The 19,240-nt window shown below is 44.7% G+C and overlaps 1 protein-coding gene across 9 annotated transcripts in view; it reads right to left on the bottom strand.

Annotated features, from left to right (window-relative positions):
• The window catches only part of PROM1 (prominin 1), a 66,736-nt gene extending 54,440 nt beyond the window's left edge, over window positions 1-12,296 (bottom strand). For 7 of the 9 annotated variants that reach the window (XM_054203532.1, XM_054203527.1, XM_054203530.1 and 4 more), the window contains exons 1-2: window positions 12,026-12,296; window positions 3,527-3,940 (exon numbers count right to left, since the gene is read on the bottom strand). In XM_054203532.1, the coding sequence (XP_054059507.1) occupies window positions 3,527-3,746 (220 nt within the window). In that variant the 5' untranslated portion in view covers window positions 3,747-3,940; window positions 12,026-12,296. Of the gene's footprint in view, window positions 1-3,526; window positions 3,941-10,779; window positions 10,887-11,190; window positions 11,253-12,025 lie in introns of those variants that run through there. The other 2 variants (XM_054203528.1, XM_054203529.1) reach the window with 2 other exon arrangements.
• Between the last annotated feature and the right edge of the window lie 6,944 nt (window positions 12,297-19,240).

Genomic DNA, 19,240 nt, shown 5'->3' with positions numbered 1-19,240 from the left:
GGAGTAAATTCACTCCCATTTACCCCAGTACATCATCTAGTGAGAACAAAAGTATTTGACTGGTGGAGTTCAAAGCAGAATCTATTTCCATGCACTGAAGCATTGCAATCAGATATCCTAGTTGACTTTTTTAAACTCATTTACTGCCATATCCAAAGAGCACAGTCCTGGTGGTAAAGATCCAGCAATTTAAAAAAAACTTCAGGAGTTTCAGTTCCTTGTTCTGGTTCTGCCACTGCACTTTACGTGAGCACTATATTTAATCCCATTAATAACTTACCTATTAAATCTAAACTTAGATGAAGCTGTATGACCACAAACCGGATGCCATGAATAAATCTAGATGCCAGTAAATAATTACTCACTTCGATTTAACAAACAAAAAAAAACCACCTTAGAAAATATTTTGTGACTGATTTTTTTTTCCTTTAAATGAAGCGATCCCTTTCAACTTTTAAGTAACATATAAAAACATTTAAATAAATGTTAACGCTTAGCAGAATGCAAATACTTTAAGGACAACGTTTCCCAAAGACTCTGACGTACTTCACATTTTGTTTTACCATACTAGCTTTCTTCCTGGCCTAGTTTCAGCTGGGATAGAGTTAATTCTCTTTCTAGCAGCTGCTGTGGTTTGCATTTAGTATGAAAATAATGTCAATAACACATTTTGGTTTAGTTATTGCTAAGTAATGCTTACGTTAAGTCAAGGATTTTTTCAGCTTCCCATAGAAGCTGAGAGGGAGCACAGACAGGACAAGCTGGCCACAGAAATATTCCATACCAGAGGCATCATGCTCAATATATAAATGAGAGTTGGCCGGGGCAGGGGGGAACCTGCCATCGCTGCTCAGGACAGGCTGGGCAATCAGTCATTGGGTAGTGAGATAAATTCCATTGCATCACTTATTTTGTATATTCTTTTACCATTGTTATTATTTTCTCTTCTATTAAAATGTCTTTATTTCAACACACAAGGTTTCCTCCCCCGTGCCCCCCCCGCCCCGATTCTCCTCCCCTATCCCACTGGGAGGGGAATGGCTGCATGGTCCAGGTTGCTGGTTAGAGTTAAACCACAACGCTTCCTAAAAGGCACACTTGGGACTGAAGGAGTACGAAAGCTATCCTGTAACATTCAGCTCCATCAGAATACTACTGCAAGCACAAAAATTATTTGCAATGGCAGGAATATCCACATGCGATTAGACAATCCTGCCACTTTTTTTCCTCACAGCTTAAAGTACTAACAGTAGACTGGAAAAACAAACATCAAGTATTTCCAAGTATAAGGCGGGGAGGGAAAAAAAAAAAAGACTACTAAAATCAAAGGTCGAAGCAACTGATGCCAAATCCTGCACAGGAATCATGCTTCTCCTCTATGTTATGGTTACATGCAATACACCAGGGTATCAACCTGGAGCTAACTCTTGTGAAGCACCAGCCCAATCAGAATGATGAAGTTTTGAGCTAGAAACATCAAAAGGCTTGCTTTCTGTGCCCATCTGTGATAATGTTTATTTTCATTTCTGAATCAGAATTAACTCAATTTCAAGTTTGCAGTTTAAAATAATAAAGGCATTTCAAATATGTAACTATGTAACTACACCATTAATACACTGAATGTGAAAATAGAACAGCATATGGCAAAAGAGATTATGGGGATTAACCAATTAAATGGTATGACTCAAACTGACATGATCCGTCAAATCTGTATTTTGCAGTGAGGTATGTGGGGGCATCGGAAAAGGGTTTCGCCTAAACTTCTAAAAACGACTGACTTGGCAAAAAGTATCTGCAAGGAAGGAAGGAGAGGTACGAGATGTTCAAAGCTTACAAGCTAAGAACAACTGATTTACTCCTGAATGTTTCCTTTCTCTTTAACACTGGATTTCATAACACCTACTTAATGCAAAACTTACTACAAGCAGTCCCACAGAAGTAGAATCTTGATCGTAAATTCTCTACTCGATAATTATTTATATGCTTAGGATACATAATATTAAATTTGACATACAAGGTTACAGACCAAATTCCTGTTAATATAAAGAAACGGTAAACATCTCACTGAAATCAAGTTTCCTCAATTGCAAGACAATAAAATATTCAAGCAGAGCTTTAGGCAAAACTAAGGCCTGTTTCTAAGAGTTGAATGCAGATGACAATCCTAACTTACCACATCTCACAGTCACCTCTCTCATAGCTCATCTACTTATTTAATGGAAGGAAAGAGGCCACAAAAGCAGAGGTATCTGGAAACAGTTCCTCCAAAAGGTGACATTCCTGTCACCTTCATGCACTTGCTCTCATTACACCTTGTGTAAGACCTGCTCAGAAGACAGATCCTGCAGGGAACACACCAGGGTTTTGCTCTCCAGGTTAACACCCGGGACTCCAAGCACTTGCCTAAATAGAATTCTTTCATTCAAGTTCATTTGAGCTCATTCTTTTACAGCTATTAAAGAGACATCAAAGGTACAAGCAAATAACAGTTTGCAGATATCATACAGGTACGCGACCACAGAATTTAAGACTTGAAATTACTAAAGGTTTTAATACGTAAATTGAAAGATGTACTACAAAATAATATAAACGTCTTTTATACACACTTACAACTAAACCACCAAAAGGAATCAATAACAAACCAAAGCCGTCCTTCGGTTTTATTAAAGCTTCACCTCAATATAATTTTAAACGCAAATCTTATACAAACACATTAGCATTTTCTTTTAAGAACTAAATGAAACAAAAAGCATGCTGGAAAGTCGATACAGCCACTGTATCCACAAACACAATTTCCAAAAACCATCTTGTAATCAATGCGCCCTCAATAAGCACACACTTCTCTTGATACCTTAACTTTTCCTTTAGAAGAAAGGACAACTGAGTAGGAAAGGAGTGGGAAAAAAATGCCTGAATAAAATAAATGCAGTCTCAAGTGTTAACTTCAGCTTACAAAGGAACAAGAAATTACACGTGGCTGTGTCATGGAACTGCCCTTACATAAAACCTGGCTGTGAATGCACAAATGTGGAAATGAATGAAATTTATTTCACGTTGCTACATTTCCATTTCCTAAGCTAAATCTCATATTATAATCACCTGACTGTTTATCATAATATGCAAGCCTCACAGCTGTCTCTTACAGATTTAATATTAAACACAAAGCAGTTTATGCTTTACTCCTATATCCCGTGCTTCTGGGCATACATAAGAAAAAGTTTCAGTTAAGAAAAAAAAAAAAGCCTCAAATGCATCAGTGACAGCTTTGAGATATGTAAGCAGAGTCCTGTGAAATTTCATCAACATTTCATTTTCATTAACATCACACACACACACATTATGCTTAGCAGAAAAACATTACTTCATATGAAACTGTACACATTTCCAGGCCATAACACGTGCGGCTAACAAAGCCCTTCATAGTAGTTCCAGATGATGGTCTTGGTATCTACAATAAGATGAATGCATCAATAACAAATCTTTATCAAAAAAAAAAAAAAAAAGAGATAGATGTGTATCTACTTACCTTGAGGAAAAGAATTTGGCTGCACTAAGTACAGGAATGCGTGTACTATTTTAAACAAAATTCCTATTGGCCCGGGTTCATGGTATGCACCTGTATCATACGTCTTGGCTGGTACAAATCCAAAATCCAAAGTCCCAGGAGGCGGTTTGTATATAGGCTGTACCTCTGAAATAGTACTTCCACAGAACAGCAGCAGCAGCAAACAGAGTTCCACAGCCATAGCTAGCAGTATTCATAAAATTGGAGGTAGAGATATTTGTCCCACCAAGTCTAGAAATCTTCAATACATTCACTTGAGGGTTAGCTTTCTAGCCAGGAAAGCACTGGCGCACCCTCACACCTTTTATTCTTTAATGTATTCTTGCTTCACAGTGGTGTAGATGCCTCTTGTGAAAATGATTCAGCGCACCATCTCTGGCAAAAACAAGAAAGAGCTCGTTAAGATGTGTGCAAGCAAATAGGAAAGTGCAAGATAACCTGCAATCTTCTGTGGATATTGTAAAAGCAAGCCAGATCGGACAGAAAAGAAAAAAAATAAAGATTGAAGTTAGTGAATAATATGGTCTACTACATACAATGTACTTGAAAGAGGGAAGAAAAAACAATTATGAATAGTTCCAGGTCAGCGAGTTTTCAAAAACAAACAGAGCAGAGCACTGGGACAGCTCCAAGGGAAACAGAACTAAAGGAACAATGTATGAATTGCACTTCTGACCAAGTACAATATGTCACGTCACAACAGTTACACAATGCATTTAATCAGCCACCTGATGTTACCATAGTTGATGGCAATTATTACAAGTCATATCCTGTAGCTTCTTTAATCTCAACTTTTCAGTAAAACCTTCTGGATGCCAGATACTTCTAATTGTCCTCCAAGACTGAGGAAAAAAATTATTCGTTACTGAAAAGTTAACAAAACCAAAAAAAAACCAACAAAACTTCACACAGGTGACAACGGGTGTCAGTAATTACTTTCTATTAACTCAAACTATCTCAAAGCTCTCCTTAGGAACCAGAGAAGTCAACTCAACGATTTTTATTCACAGCTTGCTAAAGGTGAGTGACATTAAGATGACTTTGGATGTTTACAGTTATTTAAGAACTTTCTGAATCTACAAAATCACAGCAGTTTAATCGAGCACCACTTAAGAAGTCTAAACTGAACACCCCCTGGGTTTCCAACATTTCCTTCACCTACCTGGGGCTAGGTAAGACTCCTTCGCTTCAGCATGGGCCATGGTGGCCTCCAGGGAGACCAAAAATAACAGATAAAAGGCAACAGAAAAACTTCTGCCCCTTTCTGACTTTGGAAGTTGCATGTACAGCATGCCAGAGACCATCACACTGACTTTACCACCCACCAGACTGGCTTATCTTTGAAATGTCTTTGGTGATCTACCAGAATGACACTGGTGGGGATGGCTGGGAACACACTGCTCATGACAAGCCACCCACTTCAAACTGGAGAGCACCCAGCACAAACTGCCTTTGCTCAGCATAGTTGTGCCTCTGTTGCCTTTTTCAGCAGCACTACCTATACAGAAATGTCGTTAATCACTTTGGTGTTCAGACCATTCACTTGCAAGAACAGCAGTAAAGTAACACAAACACATCACAGCCTCAGTCAGCCCAATCCTACACCAATACCTTGACTTCCAAGGTCCTTCCAGGTCAAAGAGATACTGAAGGCAAAAGACTTAAAAAATCGATACTAAGGTGAGACTTAACTATCTCCCGTGCTTTACAGTGTCTGGTAAAATACAGGCTACCCTTCTGAAAACCATTATTGACTTGCAAGAAACCATGCTGCAGTCTTGCTTAGCAGTCTGTGGTGCGTTCAAAGCATAGATTAACATCAAGAAAAATAAGGAACAAGGAAATACAAGACCAGATCAAAGAACTAGAGACAGTTTTGTTTCCCTAAAGTCCAATCAAGTTAAGAAGAAAAACTCAACTCTATCTTCCCCCCTCATGGCTAGTGAAAACCAAGAAGAATGAACAGTAACAATGCTATGAATAGCAGAATTATCCAAGCCTTGTTCAGAAAGGTGTTATTAGCAGTAACTCTGAAATAGGACACTCAACACAAGAACATAAGAACTTAGAACACATCAAACCATGAGTATTCTCCTACCTGGAAAATAATGTTTTGTTAAAGAATAATGAAAACAAAAAAAAAAGTCCACCTCCAAAAATATTATTTTTCCTTCTATAATATTTTCTCAAAACTAGTTTTCTTCATCCTAAAAGATATTTTTCAGTGGAATTTTCTTTTATGCACTTATTACTCTAGGGCTGAACATAGAAATGGTCAGAAACTGAAAACTGCTTAGGCTGTAGTTTATTAACAAATCTGCAGGAAACTCTACAGGACAAAATATCACACGACCAGAACTAAGTGCGGAAAAAAAAGAAGTGTGTTTTGCCTTAATGACACAACAGCGAAGATTGTGCAAGTTTGATACAATACAGTTCAACTTGGCTTTTCTTAAAAAAAAAAAAGTTTGAACACTTTTTCTAAGTAAAGTTTAGGGTTTTTGGAGTTTTCTAAAGTACAGTTGCAACACTTCAATGAGTCAGGAGAAAAGGCTCACACATGGTGACTGAGCCTTGATTCCAAGAGTTCAGAAAACAGATAAAAAAAGCATACAATATAGGTAAACATTAGGTGCGTATGTGAAAGATGAAATTGAGAGGAAGACTGCCTCCCTAACTGGTGTCTTAAGGCAAAGCTTGAATGCAGGGCATGTTCTCCATAGTGCTTTCTTTCATACTAGAGAGAGGGCAGAATAAGAGAAAGTACCCACACAACTTTTTTTTTTTTTTTAGTCAGATTTTAGGTTAAGGACAATTTAAAGTGTATCTAATTGTACAAATAGACAAATAAAGCACTATCAAAATGTCCACCCATTCACTATGCCTGCTAGAAATGTGAAGTCATGTATTAACCAAGACAGGGAGTTGGCAGTTTTAAGACAAGGACGCTACCTGTACTGCAGATACAAACAACATCCTGCTAAGTGGAGACCCATAACCACCTTTCCATTCCAAAGACACTACTGATGTCTCCAACTCTGCATAACTTTCAGTTAAGCTTTTATAAAGTTGAGAATTTTTCAGCAAGCAGGTGGGTTTGTTGTAAATCAAAGCATCTGCAGAATTCTGACCATATCCTCTTCCTCTCCCTTCGTTGGCAAATATACTACAATAAGCATGGTATACATAATCTTACTGGGCAATTCCTCCAGGCTGACACCAAATCTTCTCTGTACTGCATAAAACACTAGTGTATTTTCAAGGTTACACCAATAAGGATTGGGAACTTGCAGAAACACTATTAAACCCATAACTCAGGATACCTCTGATCATTCAATATGTATTCAACCTACCTAAAAATAACTCAGATGTAAAAAGGTCCCAGCAGTTATCCTTATCTTGATATCTAAAAGAAACTTAGCTGGGAGCATATTAGTAGTTAAATATGCTAGACAAACAGCATTAAAAAGAAAAAAGTCTATCCATGAAATTTGTAATTGTGAGAACTGCAAGAATGACATACGCACAAGTGACACGTATAAAAAGAATTACATAGCAGTTCATGCTACTCTTCATTGCAGCATGTGGCCATCTCATTTCCTCAGAAACAGCATGGCATCACTGCAGTCAGTGAGCTACATACAGTAACTGCCAGTACAACTCTCCCCAAGTTCACGTAAATAGTGAATGAAAAGAAGCTGCATGAACCTTTGACACGCTTACGTTAATTACCAAATAAGATATCCATTTCATTACTATGTTTCAATTAAAAAACAAAACAAAACACAAACCCTGTTAAGTACTTAATAAGATATCATAGAATCATAGCATAGTTTGGGTTGGAAGGGACATTTAAGGTCATCTAGTCCAACCTCCTCTGCAATGAGCAGATGTATCTTCAACTAGATGAAGTTTCTCAGAGCCCAATCCAACCTGACCTTGAATGTTTCCAGGGATAGGGCATCTACCACCTCTCTGGGCAACCTGTGCCAGTGTTTCATCACTGTCATTGTAAAAAATGTCTTCCTTTATCTAGTCTAAATCTCCCCTCTTTTAGTTTAAAGCCACTACCCCTTGTCCTATCGCAACAAGGCCCTGCTGAAAAGTTTGTGCTCATCTTTCCTGTAGGCCCCCTTTAAGTACTGAAAGGTCACAATAAGGTCTCCCCAGAGCCTTCTCTACTCCAAGCTGAAGAGCCCCACCTCTCTCAGCCTGTCTTCACAGCAGAGGTGCTCCAGCCCTCTGACCATTTTTGTGGCCCTCTAGACCCTCTCCAAAAGATCCATGTCTCTCCTGTACTGAGGGCTCCAGAGCTGGACACAATACTCCAGGTGGGGTCTCACCAGGGCAGAGTAGAGGGGCAGAATCACCTCCCTCGACCTGCTGGCCACACTTATTTTGATGCAGCCCAGGATACAGTTGGCTTTCTGGGCTGCATGCAACCATTGTCGGCTCATGGCCAGCTTTTCATCCAACAGTACCCAGAAGTCCTTCTCGGCAGGACTGCTCTCAATCCCTTCATCCTCCAGCCTCCATTGATAACAGGGGTTGCCCCAAGCCATGTGCAGGACCCTACACTTGGCCTTGTTGAACCTCATGAGCTTCACACAGGCCCACTTCTCAAGTCTTTCCAGGTCCCTCTCAATGGCATCCCGTCCCTCAGCCGTGTCAACCATGCCGCTCATCTTGGTGTCACATCTGCAAACCTGCTGAGGGTGCACTCGATCCCACTGTCTGTGTCATTGATTAAGATATTGAACTGTACTGGTCTCGATACGGACCCCTGAGGGACACCACTTGTCACCAACCTCCATCTGGACATTGGGCCATTGACCACTACCCTCTGGATGCAACCATCCAACCAATTCCTTATCTACCAAACAGCCCCCCCATCAAATCTATATCTCTCCAATTTAGAGAGAAGGACGTTGTGGGGGACAGTGTCAAAGGCCTTACATAAGTCCAGACAGACAACATCCATAGCTCTTCCCTTGTCCGCTGATGTAGTCACTCCATCATAGAGGGCCACTAGGTTGGTCTGGCAGGACTTGAAGCCATGCTGGCTGCCTCAAATCACCTGCCTGTCCTCCATGTGCCTCAGCCCAGCTTCTAGGAGGATCTATTCCATGATCTTCCCAGGCACAGAGGCAAGACTGACAGGTCGGTAGTTCCCAGGGTCCTCCTTTCTGCCCTTTTTAAAAATGGGTGCAATGTTTCCCTTTTTCTAGTCACCAGGGACTTCACCTGACTGCCATGACTTTTCAAATATCATGGAGAGTGGCTTGGCAACTACATCAGCCAACTCCCTCAGGACTCTTGGATGCATCTCATCAGGTCCCATTGACTTATGTACGTTCAGATTCCTCACATGGTCATGAACCTGCTCTTCTCTTACAGAGGGAAGGACTTTGCTTCCCCAGTCCCTGCCTTGCGGTCCATCTACTTGAGAGACGTGGGGAGAGAGGTTGCCAGCAAAGACTGAAGCAAAAAAGTTGTTGAGTACCTCAGCCTTCTCCTCTGCCGTAGTTACCAGTTTGCCAGTCTTGCTCACTTGTTGGGTGGTATGCTTTCTTTGGCCTTCCTTTTCCAGATGACATATATAATTTATTTTCTGTGTGGTTTGCAAGTATCTGTCTTTAAAAGACCAGCACTCTTGCTTTTTATTCTGCAGTTGTCACTAATATTCTACACATACAAGTCACTAAATATAAGTTCTGTGGAGAACACCACCACGCTTTTACCAAGTATGCTTCAGTATTATCATATCTCCAATATATGTTACTTATTATTAAAAATATGGTAATGTTTTCCAAACACAATAAAGCTTCAGCAACTCCGCTGTAAGTTTAAGAGGGGTAGAGGAGACTGAGTGAGAGATGCAGAAATCCAGCAACGGCTTTCATGATACATCAACTCTAAATAGCAGAGCTCAGAAACAGCATGATGTCCAGCTCTTTGTTTCAACAGGACTGGCCGCCTCCTGTTTAGCACTGCCATCCATGCAAATACAACGCTGCAGTGCAGTGATGCAACGATGATTAACCCTGTGAACTGAAATTCAATCAACCAGAGGCTAGACTGCTAAAGCTGTGGGAGCCTGCTGGCAGTGAACCAGTATGGGACAGTGGAAGATGCAGTTGTCCATAGGAAGCCCACACAAAGGATCTGGCTACATTTGCTACAATGTTTAATTAGTCATTTGAAAATCCAAGTCCGTAATCCTCTTCAGTGAGGTTGCTCCAATATGAGCAACCACCAGAAGAGTGAAATGCATTAAGCCAGTCACAAACCAGACAGGTACAGGTAGACTACAACTCCCAAGTATTTATTAAAAAAAAAAAAAAAAAAAAAAAGAGAAAACCAACCCACAAACAACAACTTCCCATTCAAGAGACATAATACAGCAAGCCAAGCTAGATGCTGGCAGCTTAAAAAGGTACAGTTTTCTGTTACATCTGTCCTAAGCCTACCAACAATTACAACCTGTTGCCATAGGACGAGTAGGAAGCAAATGAACCTAGCAAGCACTAGGGACTGCAGAAGAGAGGCTGGCAGCATCGACAGAAACCAAACAAATAGAATCTTCCACACAAGGTAGCCTCAGTATCCATCTGACATGCTTGCTATGTGCTCAAAATGAGTAAGTGGTCAAGTCAGGAAAAAATGGATATTCAGAACCCAGTTCGCTTTGAGCAGCTACTTAATAATTTGAAAATAAAAAAACAAAAAAGAAGCAACGCCAAAAAAAATCCTGCTGTCTTGCAAGTTACAGCCATTTGCAAACAACAACAGAAAGAGACCGGTAAAAATTCCAAGTGAGAGAACCTCCTCAGAACATCAGTGGGTCTGATTTTTAGCTGACTGCCTAAATGTTTAAAGTATAGTCTCACTAACTGAAACAAAAAAAAAGGGGGGAAAAAAAAAAGAAAAATAAAAAAAAAGAGAATATGTTTAACTTAAGTGGTGTGTTTACCCTAGTATTCATAGCGCATTCCTTATGAGAGCACTTTTCAGCATCACATAGAAAAATCTTAAAACACAGTAACGCCAGCCCATAAACAGCTAGTTTTTTGGGTGATGAGGGCTGAGGACGTGACCCATTACCAAAGTACCGAGGCGACAGATCCCCCCCGTACTCCCACTGTCAGCTGGCGACAGATCCCCCCCGTACTCCCACTGTCAGCTGAGACCAAGTCTACTAAACCTGTAGAGACCTCTTCCTCCTCCAGGCTGCTTCGTCCTTGATCTGCAAACTGCACACGGTATCACAGCCACCGCAGCCCTGCCTCTGCTGGAATTACCGACCGACTCGGTAGCTCCTGCAGTTTCTCCCCTGCATGCGTGTGCAGGGGAAGGCACAGCCCGTGTTTTCACCACCACAACCGCCCCTTTCCCCCCATCCGCTCTCGGGAGAGGTCCCCAGCTCGCAGCAGAGCTCGCCCCTACCGAGAATAAAGGTCTGTCCCCCCGGGGCGGGATCTGCCCAGGTACACACTGGGCATCAACCCACCGGCAACACCACTCTCAACTACTGCGGGGCGGCGCCCTCCGCAGCGCGCTGCCGAGCCCCGCGGGGACCCCCGCCGGCAGCGGGCAGGCTCCCCCCACCCCCCGCTCGCACCCACCGCTGCGCCGCAGACCCAAGGCAGGGGTTCGGCTCCCTGCCGCCGCCTCCGCCCAGACGAGCCGATTTCGAGGCCGCCACGGTGTCCCCGTCCCTTCCTCCGCCTCCCCGGCGCCGCTCAGGCCCCACCACCCGCTCCGCCCCCCCCGACTCGCCCCGGGCAGGTGCCCTCAGCGGGCACCTTGCTGCCCGCGGAGCGGCTCCCCGAAGATCCCCGAGGGTCTCCCCGCCACTCCTCTCTCTCCAGCGGCCAGGCACCCGCGGCCGGCCCTCGACCCCTCCTCGGCCAGCCCCGCGGGGTGGAAACCCGCTCCGCCTGCAGCGGCCGCGCCCGCCGCCCCGCTCTCCTCAGCGGGCGGATACGCCCCGGCTCCCCGCGGACCGGCACACACCGCCCCGCAGCCCCTTCCTTCCCTCCCGCGGAGCCCCTGCGCGCTCCCCCGGCTCCCCTCACCACAGACCTGCCCGCCGGCCGGCCCCTCTGCCCGCGCTGAGGCGGGGCCGCCTCCCTCCCTCCCTCTCTCCCTCAGCGCCTCCATCCCGCCTCTCTCGCGGGTCGCTCTCCCAGCCCCGGGGATCCCCACCGACCCCCTCCCCGCAGACAGCCCCGCTGCCCCAGACACCCGCCTCCCTCGACGGCCAGACACCCCCCTCCCTCACTGGGCTTCCCACAGCGGCCCCCCAGCACCTCTCCTCCCGCGAGGGAAGGGGCCCCGCTCTCCCGGCCAGGACCTTCTGCCGCCCGCTGCGGGGGAAGGCGGAGGAGCCCCGGCCCCGGCCCCGCCGCGGGCAGTGTGGCTGCCCCGGTACACCCCCCTCCGTCCCGCAGCACTCACCGGCCAAGCGGGGAAAGCGGAGTCGGAGGCGCCGGGGCACGGCACGGCCCGCTTCGCCTGCCGCCTCCGAGCGCCGCGGCAGTGGTGGTGGTGCCGCCCGCGCATGGATTATGGAGGGCGGGCTCTGCCCCGGGCCGGGGCTGCGGGACCACCCCGGCAGGCTGGGGCTGAGGAAGAGGAGGAGCGTGAGGGGTTTAGCCCCGCAGGGACCCGCGGGGGAGGGGGGGAAAGGCTCCGTGCTGCGGTTATTTAAGGGCGGCCGAGCCGGGTCGGGCTGGCCCCGCAGCCATCGGCGACCTGTTGCTCCCTGGGCCAGGCTGGCCCTGAGGCGGGACCCGGCCCCCGCCGGGAAGGTGTTCCCCGAACGCCGGGACCAAGGGCCGGCCTCCGCTGAGGGACATCCGTCTTGGGCCGTTTCTCCCAGGGCTCGATTTGGGTTCAGACGGGTTCACTTCTTATCAAGGTGACTTCCCCCATTAGCTTTTGGAAAAACATCTTGTTTTACCTTTCCTGAGGGGTGTCTTATTTCCTGATGAGGTGATCGTTTCTTTTAGGGCTGCTATCTGTGTTCCTAAGTGGGTTTTGTTTCTGAGAGGCAGTGATTTATTGGTAAGACAAGAAGCACTTTCCCTACAGGTCGCAATACGGTAACAGACACTTTCAAAGGCTCCTGCACTTTTCTCCTTCTGCCCTTTGTGATTCTTATTTGCATCTTTGATATTTTAATATGGTTCCCCCATTGCAATATTAAAACATAAACATGATTCTCATGTCTCTTACCACACCTTCTGTTATTCACCATCATGGATCAAGGCAAAGCAAGAATTTGCACTGGAGATCCGAGGCCATGCCAGTTCCTTGGAATTTCTTAAAATGCTGATGGAGAAGGAGGTTAGTCTGCCTTTTGGCATTGTACATTGACAGGCAGAAAGAAATCCAGGCTATGGCTATTGCAGCAGTCTGCATTGCTAATGCAAGCTTGGCCAAACATCGAACAGTTTTCCCACAAGCGGCATTTGGTGTTGCTGAACTTTACCTGTATTTCAGCTGAGGGCATTTCACAGCAATGCACATCAAAGATCAGGTTGCCACATTGGCTGCACACAGAAAGGACAACTATTCTGCCCAGGGCTAATCCTGGACTTGTTCAGCAGGAGGATATGTAGTGATACAACCCAAAATGGAGTGGCACAGAGCTCAAAGAAAAGCTGTTGACCTAGTTCTTGTTATAGTTCTCATATGCACCCTAAGTCAAACAGAGGTGATGTCTTGGGGAAAACACAGAACGTTTTGACAAAAGGATGAGTGTATTACATTAGCCAGATTGTCCTCAAATTCAGAAACACAGCTCCTGTCTTAAGCTTTGGATGAAAATTGTTCTGTATACAAGCGAATATTCCTTCCAAATAATGTGCTGTGAATGCCCATCACTATTAATCGGATGATCTCATGGATTTGATTCCCTTGCTTCTATACGGGGTTAAAACAGAAAGGCCAAATCTCACTGGCCTCATTGACTCATTGACTGATTTTAAACTGCAGAGTGAAGGCATATGGCTACAGTGATAAATAACCACAAGGGTGGAATAGTCTGTAGGAACTTGAAGAGAATGTGTAAATGTGGAGGAGAACAGCATGGAATGAAGTGTCAGGAAATCTAGCCTTGCTCTAGCCAAAGACACTAAGATTTTCTTTTGGATTATTAAATAATACAAGTTATAGGTTTACTACCATTTATGGCAGGCTACCACAGGACTTCTAGGTGAGAAATGTCTGTAGTTTCATAAACAAGGACATGCAACTGGAGTTACAGGAAAAAGAAATTAGCTTTCAGAGAAGGACCGAAACTAAATGAAGCCCAACACTATTAATGGAGGCATTTCTTCAGTAGACTAAGCCAACGCCCATTTTCTGATTAGTATTATCCATGTGTAGCAGCTTTCCTCCTTTTTTATGGATGATGCCATCAATATAAGAAAGCTTTCCAGTCACATATGTGTTTCTTTGTACCACTGGTATCCAGCCTGGGACGAGGAGTTTGCCCGAGGTCTCTGGAAGTGACTGAGTTACGATAATTTATATCGTATTAGGTACTGAAAGTGTGTTCTCTGAGTAGCACCTAGTTAAACTGTCAGAGCTTGTCACTGTGAGATGGTAAATGGAAGCGTGACCTCTTCAGCTGCCTCCCATTCCATTGCTGGCAATTCCAAGTATACGTCTGACCTGAAAGCGCTTTGAGCAGCTGTTGACCTTTCCTTGATGTTTCCTCTCCGCTAACTGCATGTCAGGTAGAGGCGGACAACTGCAAAGTGGGAAATACCGCACCAGTTTGCCGCCCTTTCCTTCACTCCCTGTCTCCCTGCCATTCAGATCACAGCTGGGTCCAGGCTTGTTTCACCGCTTGATGTTTGGCTGTGGGAGCTGGGAACGATGTGCTGGTGTGTGGTTTGCATGCCCAGTGTAACGCAGTCGTGTTAGAGCAGTGGAACATGTGAAAACGGCATGGAGTCTTAGCAGGCTCAGAGAGCATCAAGACGACTCATCCCCCAGGGACTGCACCACCTTTTATCTGTGGTCCTTTGTGCCTTAGGGTGATGGGGCTAAAATTAATCCAGATGTCTTCTAGCTTTTTTCTTTGTGGCCAAAACTTTTAAATGATCTCAGCACTCAGCTGCGGTCAGGTTCCCAAGACAGTGAAACCCCTAATTGCTCACATAAATGAGGAAGCAGACTTTCGATCCACACCGCAGTAGGTGCTAAGACCTTTGAAAACCTGCTTTATAAGCATCTAACACATGAACAGCTGGATAAAAAAAAGCTGGCCTATACTCGATGCTGAGCATTTGAAAATCTGGCTGTGTATCAATCATCTCTGTTATCTCAGAGGAAAATCCTCAGATAACAGGAAGATACATGAGATTTAGAGCTTAACTATAATGGTTGTATCACGTAATTGATTTTTAAGTAGAGCTCGTGATTAAAGGTCTATTAGATAAATAGCCTTTTTCATTAGTTGGAGTTAAACTAGGCATAGTATTGCCTGAAGAGATCTAAAATCCTAACTCCAACCTTTACACCTCCCAAAAAGAAGAAGGTGGAGGTACAAAACCCCCTTACACTGTGCTTAGTCTTCATCTGGCTGTTCCCTGAGCACGTGGTCGGGGAGAGATGGGTGCATGGAAGTGGGGGAGAGGAGCAGCGTGCCTTCCCTGTACCAGGGCTGTAGAGAAAAGTGATTTACACCCTTTTCCAAGACTACGCCGAAGAGTGAATTCTTCCAACACCCCAAAATCCAACCAGTCTACCTATCCCTCTTGTCAGCTCCACCCCTTAGCCCGATGCCTGCCCACTTTGCCCAGCTTTCTGTGGGTTATAATCTCCAAGTCCTTCCCTGCCCTCTGCCACCATGCACTCTGCTCAGCTCTGCCCTTCCTCCTGCTGCCTGATGCCACCCTTCCCTCTGGGTCTGGTTTAGCCCTTCAGATTCTGCCAGGCCTCCCAATTAGCTAACGCTGCCCAGCAGCACCCACCAGCTCCCCGCATACCCCATGCCCTCCTCCTGCTCAGCTCCCCATCGGCACAGTTTCTCCCCTCTCTGACATCCACAGCTGCATCCCTCCCCATCCTTAATTCTCCCGTGGGATGCAAGGCTTAAGGGATTATGGGCTGTATGAGTTTGCAGCCCGAACTCCAAGCCATGAACTCTTCCAGGCTGGAGCCGGGCTTGCCAGGCTTTGCAGGCTCTGGGAGAGCAGGGAACTGGGGTTATAGCAGGCAGGAGGAACATGTTGCTGCATTGGACGCAAAACACATAAATTTTGAAAGAATGACTAGGATATGTAAAAATGGTGGGAAACAGCTACAGCCTGCTATGTATTTGCTTAATTTCTTGCTCCTGAGGGAAAATAAAAAGAGGAAATGGACAATCTTACTCCCATTCATTCTCAAACTTAGAAAACAAAATGACTTTTCATTGTAGACCTTTGATTCATGCCAGTTTAGGATGTGATTTAAGTGTGGATTGCCTTCATTTGTATGGAAGATTTATCATGCTGTATATCACTTTAGGATGCCTTCAGAGTTGATGTTTCGTCAGCTACACGTCTTGCCATTACACTCTGCTGTGCACCCTCCTCGCAACTGTGATAGATCTGCATGACAACTAGTCAAGGAACTTAAAAATTATATTCATCGCTTTTCATCTGAGGAAACCACTAGTAGTTGCTGTAACAGATTTCACAGCTAAACAAAGATACAAAATGACAGGGCTTACATGATGCATGTACTCAGAGCTTGTAACTTCTTTTATGAGCTCCCCCCGCTTTGTTTTTCCATCATCTCTGTATTTTATTTCCACTTGCAAGCTTTGACGATTGACATCCTGATAAATTACCACGTCAGGAATGCTTGAAATTAAACTGGAAAAGGCACATCTCTTTTTGACATGGGAGAAAAAGGAGCACGACTTAGTTCTGATGCTGTTTGATGGCAGACCGGGGAGCAGTGGGCAACTATCACCCCAGATTTTGGTTCCAGCTCCAGCACCTTATGCTTCTCTGGTGGCATAAAGGGACTGGACAACAGCTCCCAGGTTGTCTCTCTGTGGGAACTGAACGTAAAGAGCCATCTGATAGAGGACGTGGCTACATCAGCAAGGGCATTTCAGTTTGTTAGAAAGCAACTTGTGGCCTTAAATGGCTTTCAAATGAAGTCCTGAAAACCTCTTGCGTAAGTGTAATTTCATCTTATAGAAAAAAAGATTTTAAATAAGGCTGCTCCTGTTTACCAAATTTCCCTACTCACAGTTTGGTACCTTTCCCTTTGGAACCAAAGGTACGGCCACAGGGCACATCTGTTCTCAACTACTGGTAATTCCTTGCTTGTGACCAGTTAATTGCTGACTACCACTGCGGCTGCTTCTTGTGGTATACTCGTATCTTGTGGAGGCACACACGGGCTTCAACCTGTCTGGGTCCCACAGGCGCAGTCACAAAGTTGAGTCCTGGCTAACGAAGTCACCTGTGTGTGTGATGCAAATGGCCAGCAGCTGTATGTGGTACAGCACGGAGCCTAGCCTGCTGCCTCACTGAGGGCTATGGTCACGGACACCTGGAGATTAGGACTGATAGATTCTTCATTCTGCCCTGTGGCTTATTTAATTGGTTTGATTTGTTTTAATCAGTGCATTTATTCACCTCTTCTGAGAGCTGGCACCTGAGCTGGACTGTTTGGACAGAGACAGGAGAGGCTGTAATCTGTCCTTCTCTGGAGACATGCAAAACTCGCCTGGATGCGTTCCTGTCCAACCTGCTCTAGGTGAGCCTGCTCTGGCAGGGGGGTTGGACTAGATGATCTCTGAAGGTCTCTTCCAACCCCTACCATTCTGTGATAGGGTTTAAACAAACTATTCATCTAATTACAGTATCTGTAAGTCAGTAAGAAAAAAACACTACAGAAATAATCAGCCAAACCAAGTACACTCATGAAAGCCAGTACAAAACCAAAGTCATTAATCTTGGTAGGCTGTTGTCAGGAAAAAAAAAAAGGACCAATTTTCATCTCTGTTTGTGACCCTGTGATAAGCAGAATTCCCCTCAGCACAGGGTAACTATCCCATGCTTCCCACAGAATGTAATCCTACCTTAGGAGCTTAGCTGCTGCAGTGACCTTCTTTTGTCTGCTTGCTGTGGAGTAAATTCTGCCTGATGTGAGTAAAGAAGATTGGAAGAAGGTTATTTTTAATATCAGTATAGAATAATCTGTAGCACAACAAAATAGAAGAAAGGCAGGCATCCATTCATTATGTTTCCAGGCAGAATGACACCACCACCTACAACATCTTGCAGGAAGCACATAAACAACACACATCGCAGGATTAACCTGACAGGGCCCCTTCGCTCTGGTTTCTATTATTAACTTTACACCTAGTGCAAGTCTCCTCAAATGAACTATATGAGGTATAACAATTTATCTTACACAGACCGTACCTCGGCTGAAAATTTATTACCAGGATAGGAAGAGGCCTGGGTTTTATACACCCTTCACAGAGATGTTGCTGAGTATCCGATCCCTAAGTTTCCTATAGAGTGGATAGAGAACAATTTTTATTGTTACCTTGTCCGGGCTTCTGATCAAGGTGGTGAACTTTTCCTTCCCTCTCCTCATGTTAAGCTGCACACTTTAAAAAAATTACCATTTCTGTCCCTCCCCATCCCAAGCTTCCACTTTCCACTGAATGGTTGGGGTGGCAGCCTACTACCCACAAGCAGTTATCATGCGAAACAGAAGTGCTGCTCCTCCCCTTTGCCACCTCACAGCTCCACCTCCCTCCTTGGTCTTCTCAGGTTTGGCACAAAAAATGTTCATTACAGCTGAGCAAAAGACTGCAGCCCTGATGATAACATGCTCAAGCACAATGCCATTTTCACCTTTGTAATATAATCTCTTCTTTTTTTTTTTCTTTTTTGTCAAAGGAGGTGTTTTCAGAATTTTATGGAGGAGGTTGGCTTTTTTCCCCCTACTGTTCTCATCAATTTATTATTCCCTGCATTCTACCTCCCAGCTGACTAAAGTATGAGAGACAAAGAATGGGAAAAGTATTTCCTCTGTGGAAGCATGCAAGACATAAAACCAAGAAGCTGACCTTTAGCTCTGCTCTGTTGCATTTTTGCATGTCAGAATGTCAAATGATTTTACATATTCTAAGTATTCTAAGTAAGGCATCACTAAGCATTTGAGAACAAGGAAACATTTACACTGTCGGAGGACACCTGAGGTTTGTTGCTTGAAAGTTAAACTGTGGTCTTAAAATCTAGCCTGAGTGAGAGGTAGCACATAGCTATATTTGTGCAGGCAGCAGAGCAAGAGTCAGCCTCATGCTCCAAGAGCAGAAATGCGCCTCTTGGTCCTGCCCTGCTGCAGGCTACAGCTTCCCCTCCTCTCTGCTCGGGTTCTCAGTCATGCTGATAAGTGTAGCAGGGGCCCATCCATATTGTCATGCTGGCTCGCTCTTTGTTCAGGTTTTCAGTCTCTGGCTGCGTAAGTATTAATTCACCTGTAATCTCCAGACTGGCACGGTTCAAGAGATAGCGAAGCCTGGAGTGCAGGTCCTTCACTTCAGCATGTCCCACAGTCTGCAGCCTTTAACCTGGGGATGGAGGCCCACATAGGCCCGGAAAACAGAGGCATTGCACACCTAATCTGGGCAAAACAAAG

This window comes from Rissa tridactyla, chromosome 5 (assembly GCF_028500815.1).
Source record: "Rissa tridactyla isolate bRisTri1 chromosome 5, bRisTri1.patW.cur.20221130, whole genome shotgun sequence".
In the NCBI taxonomy this organism is placed as follows: domain Eukaryota; kingdom Metazoa; phylum Chordata; class Aves; order Charadriiformes; family Laridae; genus Rissa; species Rissa tridactyla.
This window is presented reverse-complemented; position numbering and strand designations above follow the sequence as displayed.